We start from the raw sequence: 27,617 nt of genomic DNA, 5'->3' as shown, positions 1-27,617 counted from the left end.
TTATAGAGATACAAGTAGGGTGTGTGGTAGTATTGAAGGGAAATGAGCTGTTCTAATTACGGACTATGGGAAGATTTTACAGAAGAATTTAGCCTAGTAATGAAATGTTGGCAGAATTACATCTGCTAGAGATAAACACTGTTAGTATAATTGTATATATTCTTCTAGTGTTTTTTTCTATGTACAGATAAACATTACCTATTCATATATATAAAAAACATATACTTCTATAAATGTCCATTGAGTTTAGTTGCTGAATGCTTTTTTCTTAGCCACATTAATACCTGTGTATTAATATATGCTCAGATGTACACTTTATGTACATGTATACATAAACAAAAACATACATATATATGCGTACACACACAGATACGCACCTACCAGAGGAACAGTTTCGACATAGGTAGAGTACCAGGAAAGTATAGGGAATATGCAGGCTATTCCAGGTTGTAATATTCGTCTGGCATGTAGAATGTGGGGAGATTATTGGGGGGAGAGGGCAGGTAGAGGAGTGGGATTTCATGAGATTACCTGAGTGGTAGCAATAGGATAAATTGGAGAGTAGAGGTGAGCAGAGTAGGGAGGGATAGGGACTATGAAGGCAGGGGAGAGTTGAATTGATTCAGATAGATTGTGTAAAAGTACTTTTCTGTAAAAACTTACACAGAGGTTCCCAAACGTTTCTTGGTTCATAGTGCCCTCAATAACTCAGTGATTTTTTTATTGTGCTTCTGCACCCAAAGAAACACCTCCATTTCGCACTTAAGGCCAAACAACCACTGAACATTCAGCTATAATTACAATACATATCTGTTGTTGATCAGTTGGAAATATAGAGAAAAAAGAAGAAAATTGAGATTAAGTCTTAAAATTCTGCTGCTCTGATAACCACTGTTAATTCCTTATTTGGTATCACTGGTCTTCTAACTTTTACTTCTTGCCTATCTCCTATCCGTTCAATACCCGGCAGACAGTGTTCTTTTCAAAGTGCAAATTGAATTAAGCTATAATTTTTTGTTTTCTTTTGCACTAGGAAAAAAGTGCCTCAAGTGCAAAATGTCTGTCAGGCTCACATCCCCAGCTCTTAGTATAGTGGCTGGGGCTTAGTAGTAGCAGTCTGGTGCCTCCAGGCCAAAGTCCTGTGGTGGTTTTGTTTTTAAGGCTGACCATGAGCAATTACAGAGGCTTTACTTGTTAGGCCTCATGGGGAGAGCTGCCCTCCCCACACCAAACTTAGTGCACACACAGTGCATTGCAGTCTCTGAAGGGAGTTATAGTCAAGGACTCAGGTCCGGTCCAGCCATGCGTGTACGAAACTGGATTCCTAGCCTAAGTGCCTTCATTTGGAGCCTCTTTGGGGCCTTCAGCAGAGAACTTCCTCAGGTGCCTCTGCTGAATACCTTATGACAGGGATGGGGAGGCAACCTTGCAGACACCTTTCTCCCCTCAAACTCTATTTTTTCACACCTAGCCCCTCGGCCTGGCCTCCAGCCGCAAGGCCTATAAAACTGCAAGTGCATGAGTCTTTTGTTCTGGGTTCCCTTGGTAATGAGATGGCCCTCAGTTTTATGCTGATCCTTCTGACCTAGACCACATGCTGTTCTATGGGAAAATATGAAAAGGAGTGGGCGGGAGCTGTGATTTCTCAGGTTTAGCTTCTTACTCTGTTCTCAACCTTCCTAATGCAGCGACCCTTTAATACAGTTCCTCATGTTGTGGTGACCCCCAACCATAAAATTATTTTTGTTGCTACTTCATAACTGTAATTTTGCTACTGTTATGAATCGTAATGTAAATATCTGATATGCAGGATGTATTTTCAGGGGTCGCGACCCACAGGTTGGGAACCGCTGGAAAGGCTTCAGTGTTACTTTCATTTATTTGGCTTATCTTAATTGTGTACTCTGACATCTGGCAGCCCAGCTTTCTCAAGCTCAGCTCAGCCCTTTATAAGTGCACCCTCATTTTAGCATATTTCCTTAAAATGTTTTACTATTTTAAAAAATATGTAGTTTATCCTGTGTATATGGATTTATTTTATCCAGGAGTTTTCCCAAATGGAAAAATACTATTAAAACCAACATGTGTCTTTTAAAAAATAAAACAAATGTGCAAAGTAAGACATTTAAAAATTCCTTTTTCTCTTCCCAGAAGCAATTAATTGTTAACAATTTACTTTCTCTTACGCTGTGTATGTGTGTGTATGTATATGTGAGTGCATGTGTTAACTATAAGTAAAGGTCTCACAATAATAAACTACCTTTACTTAATATTCCTGTGGACATCTTTACATGTGACTACTGAAATAGATCTGTGTCCTTACTTTTAATGCTGCATGGTCCACTATGTATGTGTCCTGTTTCTTTGCATAGCATAAACCTCTTTCAAATCATTAACGACTCCTGCATTTTACTGGTGGTACTATAATTTACTAGTCAAATGATATTTTACTTACTTATTTTTGCTCTTAATCATTATTTCATGTGTTTATTAGGCATTTCATTTTTTTTTTGTTAATTGTCTATCATGTCCTTTCACCATTTATAAATTACAGTGGTTTTCTTTTTTGCTTGGTATGTTTTTTTCTTTATTAAGAATTTTAAACCTTTGCAGTTAGAAAATTTTTTGTTTCAGGATTTAACTAATCTATAATTTTTCATAGCAAAGAAATTAATTGAAACGATGAGCTCTTCAAAGCTCTCGAATGTAGAAGTAAGTAAAGAAAATGTATCTCAACCAAAACGGGCCAAACGGAAATTATACACAAATGAAATTTCATCTCCTATTGATATATCCGGCCAAGTGGTAAGCTACTACTTCAGTTTTCTTAAAAGTAAACTTGTTTGTGCTATTTTAAATTCTGAAGTACTCATAACAATTTGAATTTTACAATAGTTTGAATTTTTATTCTTTAGATCATATTTCTACAACATGCTTTAAATATTATGCTTTTGATATCAAATGTGTTAAACTTGTAGTAATTAAATATAAATGCGGCATTAATGCATACATTTATGAACTAATCGGAGGAATTTTAATTCCATCAGAATTATCACTGTTTAGTAATTTATTTTCTGCTAGCATCTATTTTTGTTATCTTTATCACTGTTGTACAAATCTGGGCCTCAGTGTGCCTGGTAAGAATCTGGAGTTGACATTCAGTCATTTCCTCCCACCTTCCCTCTGAGCCTCCCAGGTTCTTTTGAGAAAAGACTGCAGTTTGTCACCATGGCTCTATGACTCATTCTCTTCATTCAGAACAGGCTGTGCTGTTACAGGAAAAGTTCTGATTTTTTATCATGCTTACATTTGCCTACTGGATGAAAGTGAAAATAGAAAAGTAATTAAAGGAAAAGCCTTCAGCAGGAAATGGCCAAGAAAAATCAGGGGAGAGAGTCTTTTTGCAACAGCAGCTATCAGATATGAGATAGACACTTAAAAGCAAGTGGCATAGAATTGGCGTCAGTTAAGACATGCTGTCAGAAGTACTATTCTCTTCATCACTTTTCACCATCTGTTTGATTAGTACATAATTTCCTCCCTTGGCTGAAATTATTATTTCTTTACTTGCAATACAATGCTCTTTCAACTTTCTAAGTTATATAGTTGTTACTGAGAAAGATAATTTCTTAAAAGTTATTTGAGCCTAGCCGGTGTGGAGTGTCGAACTATGAACCAGGAGATCACGGTTCGATTCCCGGTCAGGGCATATGCCCAGGTTGCAGGCTCTATATTAAAAAAAGAAGAAAAAAAGTTATTTGAGCCTGGCTGGTGTGGCTCAGTGATTGAGCTGGAACCCATGAACCAGGAGGTCATGATTCAATTCATGGTCGGGGCACATGCCTGGATTTTGGGCTTGATCCCCCATTAGGGGGTGTGGAGGAGGGAGCCGATAAATGATTCTCTATCACCATTGATGTTTTTATCTCTCTCTTCCTCTCCTTTCCTCTCTCTGAAATCAATAAAAATATATTTTTAAAAATTTATTTGAGTTACATGTCTCCAAACATTTTAGTAATTATTTCAAGCTGTGTATACCTGAATACAGAATGTAGATTATTTTAATTCTAGAATTATGAAGTGTTGAAATAATCTTTTACAAAATCTGTTACTTTAGGCATGCTTTTTTGTAGAAGATAGTATACCTGTAAGTCCAAGAAGACAAAAAATATAATGTACCTATTATGTCTAATAAGCACATGAACATATTTTACTAGTTAAAATAAGCTTTTATTTTTATTTAAAATTATGTAATTTTTCATTTCAGATTTTGATGGATCATAAAGTGAAGGAAAGTGATCATCAGATTCTCAAACGACGACTTCGAACTAAAACAGCCAAATAAACCACTATGGAGAAGGTTTTAATATAAATTTTATATTCATAATCATTGTAATTTGCATCCTGACTTTAAAGATAGTTGTATATATTATGGCATTAAATCCTTCTGTATATACATCACTATTTTATATATAGTGTAATTTTAATTCAATAAAGAAAATAAGTCAAGGCTTTTTTTCTCTTTTTTTTTAATTTTAATATATTTTTATTGATTTCAGAGAGGGAGGGAGTGGGAGAGAGATAGAAATACCAATGATGAGAGAGAATCATTGACCGGCTGCCTTCTGCATGCCCCCCACTGGGGATCGAGCCCACAACCAAGACATGTGCTCTTGACCGGAATCAAACTTGGGACCCTTCAGTCTGCAGACCAACGCGCTATCCACTGAGCCAAACTGGCTAAGGCTTTTTAAAACTTTTTAAAAATTTATCTTTATTGTTGAAGGTAGTATAGATGTCCTTCTTTTTTCCCCATTGACCCCGTCTAGCCCACTTGCCCCTACCTTGGTTTATTTTTATTTATTTATTTAAATTTTTAAATTTATTGTTGAAAGTATTACAAATGCTCACCCTCCTTTCCCCTCCCCCATTGTCTAATGCTTTTTTATAATAGCTTTATTTCAACTGTATGTATTGTTTTCGCAGGCATGGGATCAGTGAGGATCCTAGGAAAGATAGGATTATTTTTTTTAGCCATAGATGCCACAGGTCAGGTATTTGGTTTATTAATATTTAACAGTGTCTTTTTACTCTGTTAGGAAATACAACCGATTTTACATATCTGTTTGGATTATACCTAAGATCCAGGGAGTAAGTGTGTACAGATCTCCTGTTACCAAAATATGTATAGTTGTTCACCCTCCTTATCCATAGTTTTGCTTTTCTTGGTTTCGGTTACCTGGGTCAATTGTGGTCGAAAAATATTAAATGGAAAGTTTCAGAAATAAGCAATTCCTAAGTTTTAAAATTGTGTACCATTCTGATATTGTCATGAAATCACACCATCCCATTTCATCCCACGTGGATGTGACTCATCCCTTTGTCCAGCGTATTCACACTGTATACCCTCCTCCCATTAGTCACTTAGTAGCCATCTTGGTTATCAGATTGACTCGTGGTATCACAGTGCTTGTGTTCAGTAACCCTTCTTTTACTTAATAATGGCCCCAAAGTGCAAGAGTAATGATGCTGGCAATTGAGATATGCCAAAGAGAAGCTGTAAAGTGCTTTTTTTAAGTAAAAAGGTGAAGCTTTCAACTTAATAAAGGAAGAAGAAAACTGTATGCTGAGGTAGCTAAGATCTACAGTAAGAATGAATCTATTACTGAAGTTATGAAGTGTGCCGCGCCAACATGGCCAAGGGTGGACCTGAGGAGGGGTGGTGAAGGATTGAAGAGAATACAGCTGGGGCTCGGTGGATCTCCCATGCCTGGATGAGGACACAAAAGACCCAACCTGCAAGCCAATGCTTTATTTTATAGTCTGATTAAAACAACGGTAGATTAACATGTATACAAATGTTCTTGTTTGGCAACACTTGCTGCACTTCCTACAGCCCATTAGCTACTTAGGAAGAAATTAGGGAGGGCTACAAGGTCAGGCTTAATTATGCTAAGAGAGCTCTGCCCTCCAGGCTGGGACTTGTTTGTGGCTCTGCCACAGGTCAGCCCAAGGCTTGACCCTAGAGCTGCTCCCTACAATGAAGAAGGAAAAAGAAATTGCTCATTTTGCTGTCATACCTCAAACTGCAGAAGTTTTGGCCACAGTGTGTGATAAGTGCATAGTTAATATGGAAAAGTCATAAAGTTTGTGGGTGGAAGACATGAACAGAAAATGTGTTCCGATTGACAGCAACCTTTGCACCTGAAAGCACTGAGCCTATACGAGGACTTCAGCAAGGCATCTCCTGAAATAGTGACCACAGTCACATAACTTTCATTACAGTACATTGTTGTAATTGTTCTAGTTTGTTACTAATCTATTACTGTGCTTAGTTTATCAATTAAACTTTATCGTAAGTATGTATGTAGAGGAAAAAACAGTATATATTGGGTTTGGTACTCTCCCTGGTTTCATGCATCAACTGGGGTCTTAGATCATATTCTCTTCAGACAAGGGGAACTACAGTATATACATAATTTAGAAAAAAATCCCAAGTCTTTAATTAGAATACCCTATTTATATATATAAAAGCCTAAGTGACCGTCCAACTGTCCGACCAGTAGCTATGATGCGCACTGACCACCAGGGAGCAGACGCTCAATGCAGGAGCTGCCAAGCTGCGGTGACTTGGCAGCTGCAGTTCTCCGGTGACGTACTTGAAACCAGAGAAGAAGGAGCCTGATTCTGGGGTGTGTCACCCGAGAACCACCCTCTTGCTGTCGGATGTCGGAGAGCTGGTTTTGGCCTGATCCCCACAGGCCAGGCTGAGGGAACCCACCGGTGCACGAATCCATGCACCGGGCCTCTAGTCTTTTATAATATAATAGAATTGTCTTTCCTATTTTTCCAAGGCATAGGAGATCAAAAGCAGGAAGCTAAAAAAGGAGATAGCATCTGGAGGCCAAAAAACATTGATAGCCAGAAAAGAGAATTTTAGACCTGCAGGGACCTTAGGGATGCATTGCCTTCATTTCATAGATGAGAAAACAGACCTATACAATTTATTTCCTCTAGATTATACAGCTAACATAAATTGAGCTTTGGCTTTAGAAAGAAAACAACCAATAAGAGACAAAAAGCAAAGAGGCCTCAAGAATTGTTGCCAAATACAGCTTTCTAATCTAAGAACAAACATATATCTAAAACCTTAAAAGCTTCATTGGATTTTAATATTATTTATTAAATGATGAACCTAAGTCAGGAAGAAAAATTATCTTTGGTGTCTTGTTTAGGGGATAATACTATGTTTAGGGAAAAGATCCATCAAAATAGTTAATTACATGATCTCTTTAAGCACTGAAATATTTTTTTTTTAATATTTTTATTGATTTCAGAGAGGAAAGGAGAGGGAGAGAGAGAGAATAGAAACATCAATGATGAGAGAGAATCATTGATCAGCTGCCTCTTGCACGCCCCCTTCTGGGGATCGAGCCCGTGACCCAGGCATGTACCCTTGACTGGAATCGAACCTGGGACCCTTCAGTCCGCAGGCCAATGCTCTATCCACTGAGGCAAACCAGCTAGGGCAGCACTGAAATATTTTTATTATGCTACCTGGTTTTATTATACTGAAAATATATGCATAGTCAATTCTCATTATTCAGAGAGTCCATATTTATAACTTTCTTGTTAAATTTATTTGTAATCCCCAAGTCAGCACTCTAGGCACTATTGTAGTCATTCTTAGACATGCAGTGTGGCAAAACATTTGAGTTGCCCAACATGCATGTTCTCAGCTAAGGTTGAACAAGGTGAACAACTGCTTTTTGTTTCAGCTCTTAGACTAAACAGATGTCCACATCCCTGCATATAGACTGAAATCACACCTCAACAAGATCTGCAAGAGAGACAGTTTGCCAAATAGAAGGTCATTAGAAACACCTTGGGCTTTCCACAGATTTATACTAACAAAGCATACCTAAATTGAAGGTAGTATTCAAATTGCCCACTGGAATAAAAACACTCTACAGAGGAAGATACAATACAAATTCTCTATAACATTTGTTTTATAATGTGTGACATGAAGTAAAAAATCAGTACATATGGAAACAGCCAAATGAGTTCCATGGTAAACAACAACAAAAAAACCCAGTCTATGCTGCCATCTTGATTCTCCAAAAATTAATATTTTAGAGAGAATTTTAAAAATTCTCACCCAGGGACACATTTTGTTTGCTTTAATTTATTCTAGAGAAAAATAGCAATGTGCCTCCTGTACAAGCCCTGACTGGGGATTGAACCTAAAACCTGGGTACCTGCCTGACTGGGATTTGAACCCATGACTGTTCAGTGCATGAGATGATGCCCTAACCAACTGAGCCACATTGGCCAGAGTCAAAATTATTTCTTTTTGGCCATAGTTAATAAGTTTGGTCAGTTTAGTTTTTATTTTCTCCAGTTAATACCTTTCATGTATATCAAAATTATAGATCCACTAGAGGCCCGGTGCATGAAATTTGCACGGGTAGGGTCCCTAGACCTGGCCAGCGATCAGGGCCTATCAGGTTCTCTGCCTCCCCACCTCCTCTTTCCCTCACTCCCTCAGTGCCCCCCCCCCCCCGCCCCCCACCGTTGGTTGCCTGCCATGTTCTCTGCCGCCCCTGGTGGTCAGTGCATGGCATAGCAAGCAATTGAACTCCCAGTCAAATTCCCAAGGGGACACTTTGTATATTAGCCTTTTATATATATATATATGTATATATATGTATATATATATATATATATATATATATATACACATACACACACACACACACACACACACACACACACACAATAGCAAACGGGCCTCATGGTATGGACTTGGTATGGGTAGGTTCTATATACAATTTAAACTTAGATACATAATTTTTTGCAGTGTGGACACCAACTTAGCAATATGATGAGCGATGGCTGCTAGTCCTGAGAAACTGTAGTGTAGTTAGGCCAGTGATATAGTGAACATGTGGTTCAGAACACAATTTATATACTAACACTTAGCTCCCCTGTGGTGTCACTCCATGTATCATTTCTTTTGGCACTCTCCTTATCCTTATATGGCCATTTTAAAACTTATTTGGCAATAAATCACCAAAAAACCATTTACAACATCAAAAGCCGTTGAGATAAAATATGTACATGGATTATTGGTCAAAGTTAAAACTAATATTTGGGGCAAAAATTTTTTTTTTGTTACTCCTCACTGGAGGATGTTTTTTCCATTGCTTTTTGGAGAGAGAGGGGAAGGATTGGGGGGTGGGGGGAGAAAGAAACATTAATGTAAGAGAGAGACATCAATTGGTTGCTTCCCGCATGCTGCCCAACCAACCAGGGGTTGGGGAGCGAATCCACAGCCCAGGTATGTGCCCTAGACTAGGAATTGAACCAAAGACCCTTCAGTACATGGGCTGATGTTCTAATCACTGAGCTCACTGGCCAGGACTAATTTTTAATAGAAAACAAATGAGACAAAATGTGTTCTCAAATAACACATTATGTCGAAATTTTAAGACACGATACATATCATTGATGCAGTAGACGGGGTCTGTTTATTAGACCATAGTCATGCCCTTTAGTTACGAATTATCCGAAGTTGCATTTGTGCTATAACAACAGAGTTGTTGCAAAGCCTAAAATATATATATTTTTAAATATATTTTATTGATTTTTTACAGAGAGGAAGGGAGAGAGATAGAGTTAGAAACATCGATGAGAGAGAAACATCGATCAGCTGCCTCCTGCACACCTCCTACTGGGGATGTGCCCGCAACCCAGGTACATGCCCTTGATCGGAATCGAACCCGGGACCTTTCAGTCCGCAGGCCGACGCTCTATCCACTGAGCCAAACTGGTTTCGGCCAAAGCCTAAAATATTAACCATCTGGCCCTATACAGGAAAACGCTTGTCAGCTCTTGTAATAGACAATCCAACATAGATATGCCAGCAGGACTGTTTTTAAAAATATATATATTTTTATTGATTTCAGAAGGGAAGGGAGAGGGAGAGAGAGATAGAAACATCTGCCTCCTGCACACCCCCTATTGGGGATCCAACCCGCAACTCAGGCTTGTGCCCTGACTGGGAATTGAACCATGACCTCCTGGTTCATAGGTTGATGCTGGCTGGGCCGGACTGGTCTTTTTAATACAAAATTTTATACTAATAATGTATGTATCATGATGAAAACTGAGCTGTGATCAGTAGGAATTAGTTTGAGAAGCTTTTTGAAAAGGCAGTTACCAGCCTGAACCTATTTATCTTCATTTGAATGTCCTCTAGGATATGTAAAAAGTAATGAATGTATCTCCCATGCTACATGTATAATCAAAGCTTGTATAACTGTATATGTGCTTTGGATGCATTTTGCTCTCAAGATTATCAACTGTGTTTGACAAATGTATATTAAATAAGCCTAATCAGTTAAAAAAAATAGCAAGCTGAGAAAGAAGCAGATCTTGGCAAAGTTTTAAAAAATATTTTTAAAAACTACCTTTTATTTGTAAATAACTTCAAGATTACAGAAAATTTGCAAGAATAAGGATATTACATAGAATACTCATATAGTCTTTACCCTGATTCTCATATTCTTTTTATAGCTTTATTGAGGCTTGACAAAATTACATGATATTTAAAGTGTACAAAGTGCCCTGGCTGGTTTGACTCAGAGGATAGAGTGTTGGCCTGTGGACTGAAGGGTCATAGGTTCCATTCCTGGTCAGGGCACATGCCTGGGTTGCAGGTTCGGTCTCCAGTGGGGGGTGTGCAAGAGGCAGCCAATCAATGATTCTCTCTCATCACTGATGTTTCTCTTCCTCTCCCTTCCTCTCCGAAATCAATAAAAATATACTAAAAAAAATAAAGTGTACAAAGTGATCATTTGATCAATGTGAAAGATTCCCCACACCCCATCGTTAACTAACACGTCACTTCACATATCCTTTTGTGTGTGAGAGAGAAAATTTGGCAGATTTCAATTATACAATATGGTGTCATTCAGCCAAGTTTAAAGCAGGGTCTGTGTGGGCACCTAAGTTCCCCTAGGGCTCTTACTTAGGTTGACACTCATGGGAAGAAGGAACACCCACCATCATACGTACTTGAGAGAATTAAATGGGAAAATGTGTAACAAAGTTGCCCATAAACACAAATGTACCCAACTCAGATTGAAACTACTTAACAGTTTTGCCCAGGGACCGGTCAGATTGTGTGTTTTCTCTGCACATTCTACCTCATCATAGGGAGAGTCACACAGGAAGTCATTTAGATGTAGATTTGTTATATTCTTACCAGCTCCTTGACATTTTCCCCTCTGGAAGTTGTAAAAGAGCCTCTGTCAGATTTCAGAGCTTTCCCATTTAGCTCTTTTTCCTTTTGGCAGTTTTGGAGGAATGATTGTCCAGTATGTCTCACCAATTTAGAGTTTCTTCTAATTCAGTGGTTCTTAACCCTAATTGCACATTAAAATTACCTAAAGATCTTTTTTAAAAATACTGACTCCTGGTTCTCTCCCAGACCTGGCTGAATTAGTCTGGAGAGGGGCCTGGGTATTGGGATTGTTTGCAAACACCACAGGTGATTCTCAAGTGCAGCCAGGTGTGGGAACCACTGCTGATGGTGCAAAGATAAGGTTGTCCACCAGATGGAGACAAAGCACTTCTCCCTGAAAAGGCTCCACATAAAACCCATTCTGTGACTTCACAGCTGCAGCCGCTCCAGTTTATACCAAGCAGGGCAAGATAGGGAAAATTATCTTTGGTACTGTTGCTTGCTAATCAAAGATATTATTATATTTTTAAATCCTCATCCGAGGACATACTTAGAGAAAGGAAGAGAAAGAGAGAGCGAGAGAAACATTGATGTAAGAGAGAAACATGGATCGGTTGCCCTTGCGATGCTCCCAGACAGGGATCAAACCTGAAACCCAGGCATGTGCCCTGACTGGAAGTCGAACCAGCACCCTTTCGGTGCACGGGACAATGCTCAATCCTGAGCCACTCTGGCCAGGTTACCAAAGATATTCTTTTCAAAACTGGGTAGATTTCTAGGAACTAACTTTAAAAATATGTGGATAGCCCTGGACGGTTTGGCTCAGTGGATAGAGCGTTGGCCTGCGGACTGAAAGGTCCCAGGTTCAATTCCAGTCAAAGGCATGTACCTTGGTTGCGGGCACATCCCCAGTAGGAGGTGTGCAGGAGGCAGCTGATCGATGTTTCTCTCTCATTGATGTTTCTGACTATCCTCCCTTCCTCTCTGTAAAAAAATCAGTAAAATATATTTTAAAAAATATGTGGATAAAAAGATGTCTTATTCACCAAATTAACTGAACTAGCATCTAGAAATATTTTCAATCCTTTTCCTACCTCACTTTGATAAAATAGGGCATATAAAAGAGGATGGTATTACTGTTTATGTAGAGTGGAAGATTTTGACATAAGATTGCCTCAAGTATTGTGCAAATAGAAATCAACATCAGCATGAATAAATCAGCTTAAGCTATGCTCACAGATATTTTAGGAAATATGCAGATGTGATAAAGTAACTTAGACTTATTTTTAAGTCTGAACTACTTGATTGGCAGCTTCCAATGTTCATTGCTCCCATCTTTGCCAAGCTCTCTCACAGACACCGTGAAAGCTACAGGTCTGATCTCTGTCCCCTTGTAGCTGGAGATGGCCAGTGAGATGGAGGTAAGCACCAGCGGGGACGGCTTTCCTTCTAGAATAAAATGACAAAACATTCTTTCCTTTCCCTCAGCCCTCTTTTCCCATCTTCTTGGGGACACAAGACTTGCAAGTGGAGCAACCATCATTGTCCAGGAGGTGACCAGTATGAGGACAAAGCCAGTATAATTAAGGATGGCAGAGAGGATAAGCAGGAGGAGCAGGATGGGTCCTGCAGGGCAGCTACTATGCCAGTCGAGGATTGCCTATATCTTAACTTGCTATGGGGGTGGGGGCGAGGCTCCCTGTGATTGGCAGGTACAATTATTCCTAATTGAGCCATCACCAAAAACGTGTTATGTTGGCACACAGACATAAATATATTTCTTGTATTGACCTAGACCTTATCTTTTCTAGTTATTATTTTTTTCTTTTTTTTATTTCTAGTTAGTTTTTTTAACCTTTCTAGGTAAAGAAGTCCTGTGGGCTTTAGACAAAACTAGGAGTTTAGAAGCTCAACTTTGCTGGTTTGTAAATGCCAGGCCGTCTACCAAAGATTCCTGCCCTAACCACATTCTTCAAACCAAAAAGCATCGTCTGACATATCACCTGGTTATCTGGTGACTATTTTCAACAGAACGGAGCTAGAAAAGCCAGGCCCTCCCGTCACCCTCCTGACACAGCCTGTGATTCCCCAGGGCACACACCAGGTCAGGGCACACAGACCCTGCCAGGGCCAGACACCCAGATAACAGAATAGGAACAACACACCAAATAGCATGGACAACAGTATTATAGCAACACAGGCCGCGTTTGATCTCGAGGGCAGATGGCACGCAAAGGTATCTGATTGCACAAAGATGGGAAAGAGCAAGATTCCCACATTCTGATAAGCACAGAGGCGATTTGGGATGCAAAGGCCCGGGTACTCAGGATCATTGCTGGTCTATCGTCCAGCCCAGCGAGGGAGGACTTCATGGGAGAGGATTTCACAGAATTCAGGGGCTGCTCAAAGAACTCAGGGGAACTGAGCTGACAAAATGTGGGGAAAGATATGATCGGCGTAGGGTGTCTCCTGGGAAAGGTCACGAAGGCCTAGTGGGCCCTCCCTTGAGCACAGCCCAGACAGGTGTCGCGGGCGTGTGCTGTGCACCAGCTCTGTGAGCAGCCCGACGGCGAGGGTGGGCTTCTAGAGGCAGAGGTGGGAGGGAGGACGTCCCCTCCAGTGTCAAACTCCCCTGGGGCTGCTCCTGATGCTCTCCTCACATTGCTGCTGTTAGCACATGCTGGTAGCTCTCCAGCCTTTATCTCCAAACCTCATATCCCCCGAGTTTCAGACTCACTGCCAGCTGCCTCCTGCTTATCCACACCTGGATGTTTTCACAGTCATTGCAAACTCACCGCGTCCAAGAAGGAACTCTTTAAAGTATCTTTTCTTCCTGTATATTGCCTTTGTCATTCTGCACATTTGGGCAACTATGCACGTATTTATTCAGCTTTATTAAGGTATAATTGACAAATAAAATGGTAAGATATTTGAAGTGTACAGTGTTGATGATTTGATATACATGTACATTATGAAAGGATTCCTCCCGTCAGGTTAATTAAAACGTCATCACCTCGCATATTTACCTTTTTTTTTTTTTTGGTGAGAAAATTTAAGTTCTATTTTCTTAGCAAGTTTCAGTATTATCAACTCCAGTCACCACGTTATACATTAGATCCTCAGACCTTGTTTATCATGTAACCTAAGGTTCATGCACTTTTCCTAACTTCTCCCCATCTCCCTATTTCTCTCACCCCCGCACCCGGCAACCACTTTTCTATCCTCACTTTCTTCCTAGGAGTTCTGTTCGCAGTATTTGGTGTTTGTCCTTCTCTCTGACAACTGTTTCTTGATGCTGACTCTGTGCTGCCCCCTTTGCTGGTGCAGGTGAGTGGATGTGCCAACCCAGACGAGGGGCGGGTGCCCTAAACAGGCAAGCGCACCAGTGATGACATACTTCAGCCTGCGAGGATGCAGGATGGACACGGGCTGAGAGTCAGCAGGGACGCTTTCATGCCTAAGTAGGCAGAGTGTTACCCCCTGGTCATCCAACCTAGGAAAACCAATGTCCCCTTTTCCTTACCCTTTCGTACCATTGAAGGGAACCAAAGTTTTGCCACTCTGAAGCTGCCTTTTGGGATATTGATTTTAAGTTGTTTATTAAGAAACAAGACTCAGCCCTAGCCGGTTTTGCTCAGTGGATAGATCGTCGGCCTTCAGACCATAGGGTCCAGGGTTCAAGGGCACGTACCTAGGTTGCAGGCTCCTCCCTGGCCCAGGCCCCGGTTTGGGGTGCGTGCAGGAGGCAACCAATCGATGTATTTCTTTCACATCGGTGTTTCTCTCTGTCTTTCCTTCTCTCTTCCACTCTCTCTAAAAATCAATGGAAAAATATCCTCGGGTGAGGATTAAAAAAATAAAAAAGAAAAGAAACAAGGCTCAGAAAGAACCTCTGACCCTCCCACTTCCTACATAAGAGATTCCGATGGAAAGGCCTGCTCCAGGAAGGGAGTCCTAGGAGGCCCCTCTTAGCCTAAGTTATCAGTATGATAAGCAAGAGAATACCCTCATTGCCCCACTGTTCCTGAGTCATCCAGCCAGAATTTGCCCACCAAAAACCCCACCAACAAACAAAAACAAAAAACGAAAACAAAAAACCACCAACAAAAAGACAAAAAGTATTTGCCTGCCATGTGTGTCCCCCTGTTCCTCAACTACCTGTAAATCGCTCATTCTCACTTCTGAAATCTAAGACACCATTCCCCACCTTTTCTCCTTTGTCCAAAATGTCTTACATAACTAATGTTGCCTTACGGCCCTGCCATGGGAATGTTCATGCCTATGTGAATTCCCCATGTGCATGTATTAAAATTCGATTTTCTCCTGTTAATCTGTCTCTGTTAATTTATTAGCCCAGCTAGAAAAACTCACAAGATAGGAGGAAAAGTATTAATTTTTTTTCTTGTACCCACGAGAAAAAAATATACAACCAACCACCACATCTTGCCTATTTGACTTCTTCAGTATTTCTCAGGCTCATCTCCTCTTTCCCTTCCTCATTAGCCCAGCTGAGACCATCTTCTTCTTCTATGGGGACTCTTTGATGCCAGGATTTTTACACTTTCCCCCTTGCCCTTCACTCCACCCTGCATCCCTTCCCATACTGCCTCCAGACAGCTTCATCCAAAACCTGCATCTGACCATGTCACTTTCTTGCCTGAAGCTTTTCTGGTAGTTTTTTCATTTTATGTTGTAAAGTTAGATTTTAACCTCATTGTCATTTTTTTATTCCCCTGAGTTTTTACTTGAGCAACACTGTACTGTTGGTGGTGGAAGTGGGGTTCTTGGGGTACCACTAGAATAAGCATTTCCGCAGGCCCCCATGGGAGGATGAGTTATAGTAGGAAGCTTTATTTCCATAGAGTCACATCCCTGAGTTTCCAAGATTTCATTTCCCTCAGTACTCCCAAGAGAGAAGTCCCATCTTGCCTTTAGCAGGGCTAAGATCAGAGCCAGTGTCCTTTCCACGTGGAGCGACCCAATACAGCATTAGGCTAGCTGAGTTCCTGCTCCTGTGCAGCCCATCAGTTCACTGCATGTGCTGCCCGCAGGGCACGTGGCTATGGAGGAAACTCGGGCAAAAGAGCCTCGGGAGCCAAGAGTCAAGCGTAACAAGAGAGCAAACTCCTTTGTTCAGGGGATTATGTATTCCCAAATATTTGTGTGCTTGCAGTGGCCACACTCATTCTGGCCAATAATCTCTGTTCCCAGGTGTGCCTGACAGACACCTTTCCTGGTCTCCCCAACTTCACTGCGTAAGCCGGAGGGAAATGGGAGACAGGAGCATGTGGGGAATGGGCAGTGGTTCCCTGGGGAGTCCAAAGTTGCAACTTCCTGGTGAAGCTGCCCAGATGGCCATGCTTATAATGTCAGGCCTTCCCTTTGCTCCTTTTCTATTATTAATAAGTAACTAATTACAGTGGTCCCATACTAGTCATAGTCCCTTGAGCACATGACGGCATTTCATGCCTCTGAACCTTTGATCATGCTTTCTTGACCTCTCATCTTTGTCTAACTGTTAATTTGCTTCTGTCTCACCTGACCCTCCTGTGTTTTTAGTGGTTCATGCTTATTTACCCTCATTACAGCACTGAGCATACTCTGTTCTATTTGCATATTTCACATTTGCCTCCCTTTCCAGAATATCAAAGAGGGGGCCTCACTTTACCCATTTCTGTGTCCAGCAGTATTCTTGGCAAAGGCAAATTGTAATGGAGCTCATTAGAAAATGGAACCGAAGTGAGAGATATTAGTTTACTTGGGAGGAAATGTAACTTGAAGCCAAAGACACAGAAGCAATTAATGATTTATGGTTTTTAAAATTTACTTATTTATTTTCTATTTTTTAATCTTCACCTGAGGATATTTTTTCCATTGATTTTTAGAGATATTCATGTAAAGAAAATGCCTTCGGGAGAGATCAACCATAGGCTTATATGTATGCATATAAGCCTAACCAATGGACACAGACACCTGGGGGGTGAGGGCATAAGTGGGGGTCCGGGGTGGGGGGGCAATGGGAGGGTAAGGACACATATGTAATACCTTAATCAATACATTAAAAAAAATAAAGAAAATACCTTTGACCCTCCCCCCCTTTCCTACCCAAGAGATTCAGACAGAAAATCTGCCTCAGGAAGGAAATTTTAGGATGCTCCACTTAGCCTAACTTGAATTAAGTATGGTAAATAGGAGGGGTTCAAGCAGTGGTCTGTTAGCGAGATACCCCTGTGTCCTATTGTTTCTGAGTTGCCTAGAAAGAACTTGCCTGCCATGTGCGTCCCAGCTTCCTCAAGGACCTGTACATTTCTCATTCTCACTTCTGAAACGTAAGACCCTGTTGCCTCCCTTTTCTCCTTTGTCCAAAAGGACAAATATACCCAATGTTGCCTCACTGTGTTTGGAATTTTCATGGTTATGTGAATTCCCCATGCGCATGTACTACAAATTTTATTTTCTGCTGTAAATTTGTCTGTTAATAATTTAATTATTAACCCAGTTAGAAGAACTTTGAAGGTGAGAGGAAAAGTAGTAATTTTTTAGCCTTCACATGCTTCAGTGACTTCTAAGATGGGGCATTTATGGGTCTTGGTACTTGGACTGCTGGACAAGCTGTATTTGAAACATACTTATATTAATTTTGCTGTTTTTAATCTGATATTCCAATTTAATGCATGTCAGGTGTTTTATCTGGTAATTCTACATCAGTGGTTCTCAACCTGTGGGTCGCGACCCCTTTGGGGGTCAAATGACCCTTTCAGAGGGGTCGCCTAAGACCATCGGAAAACACATATATAATTACATATTGTTTTTGTGATTAATCACTATGCTTTAATTATGTTCAATTTGTAACCATGAAATTGGGGGTCATCACAACATGAGGAACTGTATTAAAGGGTTGTGGCATTAGGAAGGTTGAGAACCGCTGTTCTACATAGAAGTGGCTTGAAAAAACATACCCCAACTCAGGGGCTGCTTGACCTGGGGGCACTAACCAGGTACTCAGAGCTCCTCCTGGAAATGCCATTTGCATTCTGCCCCAGGTTTCAGGGAAAGAGGCACAGGGGACATCTGATGTATTAAAAAGCTGGTGTGAGGGCAGAGAAAAGGAATAAGCTTTCCAGGGAACTTGTCTGCAGAACAGAAGTCACCAAAATCATACGGAGTATTTATTAAACAGTTTCCTGGACTTTGCCCCACATTTACCAAACATAATTATTAGGAGTAAAACCTGGGAATCTGTTATTTTATTAAGTACCTGGGGGGATTCTAATGTGATATGAGGTTTGGGGATCATTTGCTCTGGGGTAGTGATGTTCTAACATTTTTGACCACTCACCCTTAGTAGTGAAAGAAAAAAAGTAAAATATGCATTTATTTCTCAAGTTCTCACACACTCTCTCTCTATCACTCCTACTCATCTCTTAAGTTTTACCTCTTGAGGAATGGCTAAAACGGCTTGGTTTATGTTCTTAATGTGCCTGGGATCTTTCTTTTCAGAACACACTTGAGTCTGCTGGACTTGAGTTTCATAAGGGCAAAGGACTATCTATTTCAGCAGTTCTCAACCTGTGGGTCGCGACCCCTTTGGCGGTCTAAGGACCCTTTCACAGGGGTTGCCTAAGACCATCCTGCATATCAGGTATTTACATTACGATTCATAACAGTAGCAACATTACAGTTATGAAGTAGCAACGAAAATAATTTTATGGTTGGGTCACAAGATGAGGAACTGTATTTAAAGGGCCAGAAGGGCCCTAAACGGTTTGGCTCAGTGGATAGAGCGTTGGCCTGCGGACTCAAGGGTCCCAGGTTCGATTCCAGTCAAGGGCATGTATCTTGGTTGTGGGCACATCACCAGTGGGGAGTGTGCAGGAGGTGGCTGATCGATGTTTCTCTCATCGATGTTTCTAGCTCTCTATCCCTCTCCCTTCCTCTCTGTAAAATATCAATAAAATATATTTAAAAAATAAAATAAAATAAAGGGCCAGAAGGTTGAGAACCACTGATCTATTTCATTCACCTTTACTCTCGCAGCAGCACCAGGTTTGGCCCATAGGAGGCATTCAGTAAAATACAGGTTTGAGTTGAATTGGGGATGACCCTTTAAAAGGGAGAGATAGCTTGTCCGTGGAACAGTGCTGGTTAATGCTAACTTTGTATGTCCAAACTGCTTCATGTTTCCATGGAAACAGAACCAGTAGTTCATGTAGGCACCTCTACCTGTCAGTGCCAGGTACCCAAAGAGAATTTAAAATCCCATTTCCTGGTCTCCAGCTGGGCTTCTCTTGAAGTGGCAGAACTCCAGCAGCAGGAGAAAGGCCCCGCCATTGAAAGAGCAGCGGGAACACCGGTAAGAGGCTTTCAATCCAGACAAGTAAGGAGGAAGGCAGTGGAGCAGCTTCATTCCACAAACAATCCCTCCCCTCAGGTGGCATGACTCAGGGGGAAGCCTCCTTGGACAAGGAGGCCAGAGAACAAACCCACTTCCCTCTCTTGGGGGCCCTTATTGTTGAGTCCCAGTGATTGCTCACATCAATTATGCCATCACTACTTAATAACCCCTTTGAAAATAGGGGTTGCTGGCTTTGGAAAAACCTCCTCAGCTTCTTCACTAGTATCTGCAATTGATGGGAAAGATCAACACCAAAACGAAGATTGCGTGGTTATATAACTGCCTCCCGGCCTGGGGAGCAGATGTTCCGCACATTCCGGATAAATTGTAAAATTGTGGAAGGTTGCAGCTGGGGAAATCTCCGAGTTCCCGACCTTCAGGCTGCATCATCGCTGAGGTAGGTGCCGTAAACTAACTTGCTCAGGGAACAAATGAGGTTCTTTTGGGCAAATGAAAGTATGTTGTTCTGAATAATTAGGAGCTGCTGAGGGGGTTCTATGCTCCTACTACAACTTTCTACTAGATTATGGCAAAAGCAAGTTTTAAACAGAATCCTGCCACAAATGCTCCATTGAGTAGCAAGGAGGCCTTCAAATGATCAGGTCTGATCTTCGAGGTCTTCCGACCATTGTTACAGAAAAAGAATTGTTTATGACACTTGTTAACATAGGAAGGCAGGCTTTCTTCAGGACTCTCAAGGTCAGGATAGGAAGTAGTGCAATGGGGTTTTGCTGTAAGGGGGAGAAATTGGGCTCAACTCCTAATACAAGGAATAGTTGGAATTTACAGCCAAAAAAGAGTGTGTGGGGAAGGGCATCATGGTGGGGAATTGGTAGATGGACAACTATTAAGAGGAAACATCAAGGGTAAGGGAGGCATTGTGTCTAAATTGACCTTATAGGATTCTTGCTGAAGGCAGGGTAGGATGACCAGATAACCCCTGGATGATCGGGGAGGATGAAGAGTTTGACAAGACAGCGAAATGTGGAGGATGGGGGATTCTGGCTAATCTGATTTAGAATTCTTGGTGAAATTTTTGGGCTCCTTAGGATGTGCACAAGGATGAGGCCTAGTTGAAAAAGAACTCAGAGGCGCCTGATTAGAGCTTGGTCAAGAAGAGAATCTTTGTCACCATCCCTCCATGAGAAGAAAGTGTGGCACTATTCTGGAAGATAGATTCGGCTAACTTTAAAGTTGAATGCCAATCGTAAGAATCCCATTAGTTCAATTAGGTCTGGAATCAGCAGATGTTCTGTCCAGAATTGAGCCTGGGATATATTTCAAAGGATTCAGACGACTGCACTTGCCAGATGTGTCTACCCTACTTGTGTAAGAGCAGCAAGAACCTTTAAAATACATTTAGCCACATCGTTTGAAGAGCATCACACTAGAGAAAAGCCCGAGTTCATTATCACTGCCTGGGGCTGATGTACAGACAGCTGAGACTGCTGTAGGAGCCACCTCTGAGAGTGGCTTTCTGTCACCGTCTTTCAAACACTAACTACAACCTGTGGATTGGTGTTTCCATAGGACAATGGGCCACACCAGGAGTGTAACTTGGACAGCAGGCAATCAATGCCAAGAATGCAATGTAAATTACAGACTCGCAGGAGAGTGGTACTCAGAATGGAAATAAAATCTATAACTATAACCTGAGTAAAACAGGGCAGTCTTGTGTTTCTTTCTTGTGCAGTGCACTGGTTGTGCATAGGGATGATTTTAAGGAGAAAACATATCAATAACGAAGGAGTAATTTAAAAAACTTAGTCTAATGAGGTGGCAAAGAACATTGCTAATGTACAGAACAGCAAAACTTAAAACATTTGTTCCAATCATTACCCCTCATATTCCTCATGGACAGAAAGCTCCAAGAAACTTTCTCATTTTCTCTCAAGTCCCAATTCTGAATATTCTTCCAAACCCTTCTCTCTCTCTTTCTCCCCTCTTTTCTTTTCTCTCATAATTATTCTTTCCCTTTCCTGTGGTAATCTAGGCTGTCCTGCCGATTCATCAGCACTCTTCTATCTGCATAACAAAGCACAGAAATGGGAGGTGATGGGGACTTAGGGAAGAATGCGTGCCGATTTCAGAATCCTTGGAGGGGAGAGAGTGAATATTCATCCCCTCCTTATGTAATTTACTCAAACTTCAGGTGCATGTGTGAGTTGGCCATGGACAGTGGAGGTTAGCACTAGGCACACCGCCGACTGTAGGACAACGTCCATGCACCCTGGAGCACAGGGCCCTTCCGGTTACTAGTCCCAATGGCTGGAAGGATGTTCTTTTCTTCCCTTTCTCTTCCTTGGTGTCTGGAATTAAATTCAGGCTGACTTTCTTTGATATATATATATTTTTTGCTTTATTGTTTCATTTGGTCCAATGCATGGGAGAGGGCTTCAGGGTGGTTAAAAGAATAGTAGTTTGGGGAAGAGGCTCAGGTAAAAGCCAGACACCAGGGGATGCAGAGGGCCCCTCAAAGGCCTCTGGGCTCCAAAGGCTCCTTCCTAGTCGTGCTGGAGGGTGAGCCTTTCCAAGGATACTCGCCCAGCCCAGCCTGAGGGCTGGCAGCCTACAGAGGGGAACCAGGTGTCACCCATCTTCTTGATGAGCTTCACCTCTTCGCCCAGGAAGTGGTTCTCCCGGAAGTCACAGAGCTGAGGGGCTGTGGGTAGATCCAGGGCCTGCAGCTCCCAAAGGGCCTGGCCAGGTTCTTCTCCAAGGCCAGGGCGCCTTCCATGGCCCTGAGTTTCACCCACTCATCTTGGGGAGGCTCAGCACGTCCTGGAGAGAACGCGGCCACCGCGCTGGTTTTGCAACTTTAAGAGCCGCTCAGCGCCCTCGCGCTTCTTCTCCACCAACTCGTGGAGGAAATGGCCCTCGCCCTAGAGAACCACATCGTCGTGTGCAGAGAGGTAGGTGGGACTCTGCAGATGCAGGCCAGGCGGTTGACGCAGCCTCCCACTGGGTGGAATAATTCTGACGGGTTTGGGAGCTCATGGTTGTTCGGCAAGAAGGAGTTCAGGTACAAAAACACCCGGTGTGTTGGCTGGTCCCGGAGGTGGCTCTGAAGGCGGTGAGGGGATAAGACGCTGGAAGGTGGTCGGAGGCTGGAAGAAGGGGCGTCCCGGGGTCTGTTCCGTCCAAACACTGTTAAAGCAAGAGACAGGTCCGGGACCGCCGAGGGCACTCTCTTTGAGATTTTTTGAAATCCTCAAGGTGGAGCTAAGGGTTAAGGATTGAGAGACCTATGCTATATAGATAAGGGTCAAGATAACTAAGGACAGAAAAAAAACAAAAAATGGCTGCCTTTTTAACTTGGGCTTTTCAATTGGAATTGCTTTTAGAGCAAATAAACCTACCAGACATACACAGAACAGCCTGCCCTATAGCTGCAGAATATACATTCTTCTCAAGTGCACATGGAACATTCTCTAGGATAAATCATCTGCATCAAATCATCACATTGTACATCTTAAACTTATACAATGTCATATATCTCAGTAAAGTTGGTGGAGAAAAGGTCACTCTTGCTACTCTGTTCAGAAAACTTTAAGGAGGTATGAGTGATGGGCTGAGGAAGAAGCACAGAGAGCAGTTATTAGGCTGTGCGAGAGGTCGTGGAGGTCATGGAGGTCATGGAGGCTTGGCAACAGTGAGATGATAGGAAGCGATCAGATTCTGGATACATCCTACAGACCAAGCCACCAGAGTTTCCTAAGGATTGGATTTGAAGTATATGAAAAAGAGAGGACTCACTCATATGTGGAATCTAATAAACAAAATAAACTGTTGAACAAAATAGATCCAGAGACATAGAAGCGTGGAACAGACTGGAATCTCAAAGGGAAGGCAAAGGAGGGTGGGTGGGAGGGAAGAGATCAACCAAAGAAGTTGTAGGCATATATGCATAACCCGAGGACACAGACAATAGGGTGGTGAAGGCCTGGGGCGGGTGGCAGGGGCTTGTTAGAAGGGGGTCAATGTGGGGGGGGGCGGGTAGGGAAGGGGACGTATGTAACACTTTAACAATAAAGATTGAAAAGAAAAAGAGGAGTTGAGGAAAACTTCAAAAATGGAGAAGTCTGTGGAGGAACAGTGTTTCCTTTTCTTGGGGAGAGGAGTGAATGTGAGGAGCCGGAGGTAAAGTCAGAAGTTTGGCTTTGGACATGTTGTGTCTGAGATGTCCAGTAAACATCTGAGGGGAGAGGTGTGCCTAAGGTGTATCCTTGGCTTATGTTTCACCTTCTTTGTGTCTTTATTTGGATATCACTTGGTGTCTTTAGTAGAGAAAGAGACACCAGGGATGTGTACACATAGAGAAAAGGCCACATGAGGACACAGTGAGAGGGTGGCCATCTGCAAGCCAAGAAGAGAGGCCTCAGAAGAAACGAACTTGGCAACACCCTGATCTTGAATTTCTGGCCTCCAAAACTATGAGAAATAATTTTCTATTGTTGAAGTCACCCAATCTGCGATGATCTGTTATGACAGCCGATGGGTGGCATTTGGCATGAGACCCCTCGCTCCTATCTTGGGCAGCACCATCAGGGCAAAAGGGAAGTGACTTGGGCAGGAAAATGGGGTTGGGAACTTAGTCAGGTGCTAATTTGGATGTTTGCCTAGGTCTGTGCTCTCTCCGCTCTGCAGAAGAGAAGCACGCTGAGTACTTGAGTACTTCCTTAATGAACCTTGCTCCCATTCCAAGTGAAGTGTTTATGCTGGGGACTCGGAGTGCTGGGTTGTTTGTTCTATTCATTCTTTCATTCATTCATCCAATATGTGGTAGGTACCTACTATGTGCTAGGTTCCCGTGATATAGAGGCGAATACAATGTGATCCCCACCCTAAAGGCCATGAACAGGAGTATCTCTCGAGTACTCCTTGGTCAATCCTGAAGAGTTAGCAAAAGCCAAATTGAGCCAAAGAGAGTAAGTTTGGATCGTGTGTATTTAGAGTCTTATGTTCACATAGCGCCCTCCAAGGTTTCCATAAAACATTGCACAAAGCCTCACTCCTAAGGATGCCACATTCCTAAAGGCACGCATCTTCATGCTGAAGTTGTTATAATTCTGAAACCTCATGGACTAGATAAATGCTCTTGATGAAATTTGGGCTTCAAATGTTCTATTGCACCGCAGCAGATAGTACACATATTTGGCTGCACTATGCGCAAATATGTGTAAATCTGCTGGCCATCTGTCGTGCCTGAATTTCTATGGGGACAGCATTTAACCTCCGGGTTAAATGGTTCTTAAGTGGCACAGTGAGGGGGATAATGTCATATCAGCACATTAAAAATTGCCTCTATCTCTCCAGTGGCATTTTGTGCTTTGTGAGACCCCAAAGTACAATTTAATGGGAACTGTTTTTGTCATGGAATGCTGAGGGTATTTTGTCTCAGATTCAGTACTGGCTTAGAAACAGGAGACAAAATGAATAGGTAGAAATGCACATTTGTTTGGAAAGAAAAAGGAAAAGGGAGATAGCAGGGCTTCTCAAGGGTTGGTCTGGGCCAGTCTTATTTAATACCTTTATAAATGGTCCAGAGAAGGGTTTGCACAGTGAAATCTCCAAATCTGCAGCCAAAGCTGAACTATTCTGAACAAAGAAAAGCCAAGCTGTGAGGACCAACTGCCTGGAAACCTTAGGAGGCTGTGCGAATGGGTAGGAAAATGGTCAGGGAGCGGAAGTGTGCGCATGGACAATGTAATGCATTTAGGCCAAAAAAGTTCAAAATATCTCAAAAGGATGGTTCTAAAATATGACACGAGAAAAAAACTCTTGAGTCACCATAAATTCTTGCCTAATGACAGGAGCCCACATGCTTCTGCAGCCAAATATGTGCATTATCAGGAGGGTAAACAGGGACAGTTATAATCAGCATGGCATTTGATTTTCTAACACTTGGGGGCATTCATTTAATTTATGTGTTTATGGAGCACCAACTGTGTGAGTCATGTTGGGCAGTGCGCTGGATAGGGACTCTCTGATAAGTAGGCAGCGGGAGTGATGGGGGAAGACCAATGAGGACCCTTTAGGTTGCCAGGAGCCTGGCAGGCAGCCTGGAGTGAGAATCTGCCAAGGACCTCAGGCATTACTGGGAACAGCTGTGGATGAGGAAACCTCTAGTGATGGGGTCCTTTAAAGTTTTGCTTTTACTCTTCTGTTTATTCTAGACAACAATCGTTGTCACTTAGAAGTGCCTACTCCGAGCTCTTAGTCTCTGTGCTAAATGCTTTACATACTTTATTTTGACGTTGAGAAATTTCCCCGCTTTTTTGTGTTCTGGGAAATGGTTGAGTGTAAGGGACCACCTGCCCTCTCAAATGCCAAGACAGGACCGACTCCATCTTTCCTCGTGACTCCCATAAAACCTGAGGATGACATTCTTGTGTACTCAGACCCCTTTCCTTTTGATAAAATGAACCTTTTCCCTATTACAGTAACCTAAAACAAATCATCTCTTTAGTTGTCTGGTACATTTTGCATTTTGTCTTTCATAATTTGAAGTAATCCATTACAATCAACTATTTACTGGATCACCTATGCTCTGTACGTTTGCTCATCAGGCACTGTGCTGGGCTCCAGATGTGTAGCACTAAGCAAGGCAGACCTGGTTCCCTTAGGAACTTCCAATTCTCATTCTAGGAGCATCAGATGATTAAACAAGGATTTATAATAAAGTGTGATGAGTGTTGAGATAGGTGAAGTGAATGGTTGTTACAAAGAAAAGGATTTAACCCAGCATTGAACAATACACTGTTTGCATTCCCATTAATTGCTTCTTTAACTTACATCTTAACATCTGGACACTGTTATTGTTGAGAATAAATAGTTGAAAGAGTTCTGGCCATGCCCCTGTCCTGGCTGTTCTTGGGCCTCCCAGAATGGGTAGTTAACGGCTGGATGCATTGCCTTTGTTCGTTGATGCTGGGGTAGACTTCACAAGCAGTCCATCAAATCTCAGCTCTGCCACAGTTCCCAGACACAGGTTTGAAGGTGGAGGAGATTAAGGTGGGTTTTCTCATGTGATGCATAAACCTAAGTTGGCCTGGGTTTTTGATGTTTGGACAAAAGCACCAGGAAATTGTTAATGATTCATTTGAAAGACATGAAGACCCTTGAACCAAGGCTTCTTAACAAGAAAGCATTAGAGATATTTCCTTTGGTATCATTTTATTTGGTGGATTGCCATGGCAAGGTCTTGGGAGGAGACAATCAATTCTACTTACAAATATTTTGTGTCTGAAAACTTCACTCAGAACTGGATTTGATCTAGGACTGCCTGACTCCCAGAGTGTGTGGAACGAAATGTTTCAATATTTTCTAAGAGTCTGGTGCCTAATTATTTTCTAAAATATTGCCAGCTGGTGTGGCTCAGTGGTTGAGCATCGACCTATGAATCAGGAGGTCACAGTTCAATTCCCAGTGGAGGGCATGCAGGAGGCAGCCAATCAATGATTCTCTCTAATCATTGATATTTCTCCCTTCTTCTCTGAAATCAATAAAATATATTAAAAAATAGAAAAAAATATTAAAAGTTATACCAGGACCTTGAAAGGACCCTGAAAACATAGATCCTGGTTACTATAAAAAGCTATATATATAAAAGCCTAATATGCAAAGTGTCCCCTCGGGAGTTTGACTGGGAGTGCGATTGCTCGCTATTACATGCGTTGACCAACAGGGGTGGTGCGGAACAAAGGAAGACCCTGGCTGGTGGCTGGCAGCTGGGGAAGGGAGGCCCCAGAAGGCAGCCGGCAGCCGCTAGGGATCCTCCCCATGCACGAATTTTGTGCACTGGGCCTCTAGTTTTATAATAATAAAAATCATTGTTTATTATTATGATTACTATAAAAGTGATTACTATGAAAGTGATCAATTGTAAAAATGCAGAGAAAATGACAAGAATGAAATAATATTTAATATTTCCTCATTTTACACATGAATCTATATGAATCTATATATATAAAA

The 27,617-nt window shown here is 41.9% G+C and overlaps 1 protein-coding gene across 3 annotated transcripts in view; it reads left to right on the top strand.

The window, feature by feature from the left end:
• Positions 1-4,490, top strand: part of KIF20B (kinesin family member 20B) — a 61,260-nt gene extending 56,770 nt beyond the window's left edge. For all 3 annotated transcript variants that reach the window (XM_070432728.1, XM_070432727.1, XM_070432725.1), the window contains 2 exons: positions 2,663-2,805; positions 4,268-4,490. In XM_070432728.1, the coding sequence (XP_070288829.1) occupies positions 2,663-2,805; positions 4,268-4,345 (221 nt within the window). In that variant the 3' untranslated portion in view covers positions 4,346-4,490. The remainder of the gene's footprint in view (positions 1-2,662; positions 2,806-4,267) is intronic.
• The last annotated feature ends 23,127 nt before the right edge of the window (positions 4,491-27,617 follow it).

This window comes from Myotis yumanensis, unplaced genomic scaffold (assembly GCF_028538775.1).
Source record: "Myotis yumanensis isolate MYYU_CA2020_CCGP unplaced genomic scaffold, mMyoYum1.0.hap1 SCAF_13, whole genome shotgun sequence".
Lineage (NCBI taxonomy): Eukaryota > Metazoa > Chordata > Mammalia > Chiroptera > Vespertilionidae > Myotis > Myotis yumanensis.
Note: the sequence above shows the minus strand (reverse complement) of the source record. Positions and strands in the feature narration are given on the sequence as shown.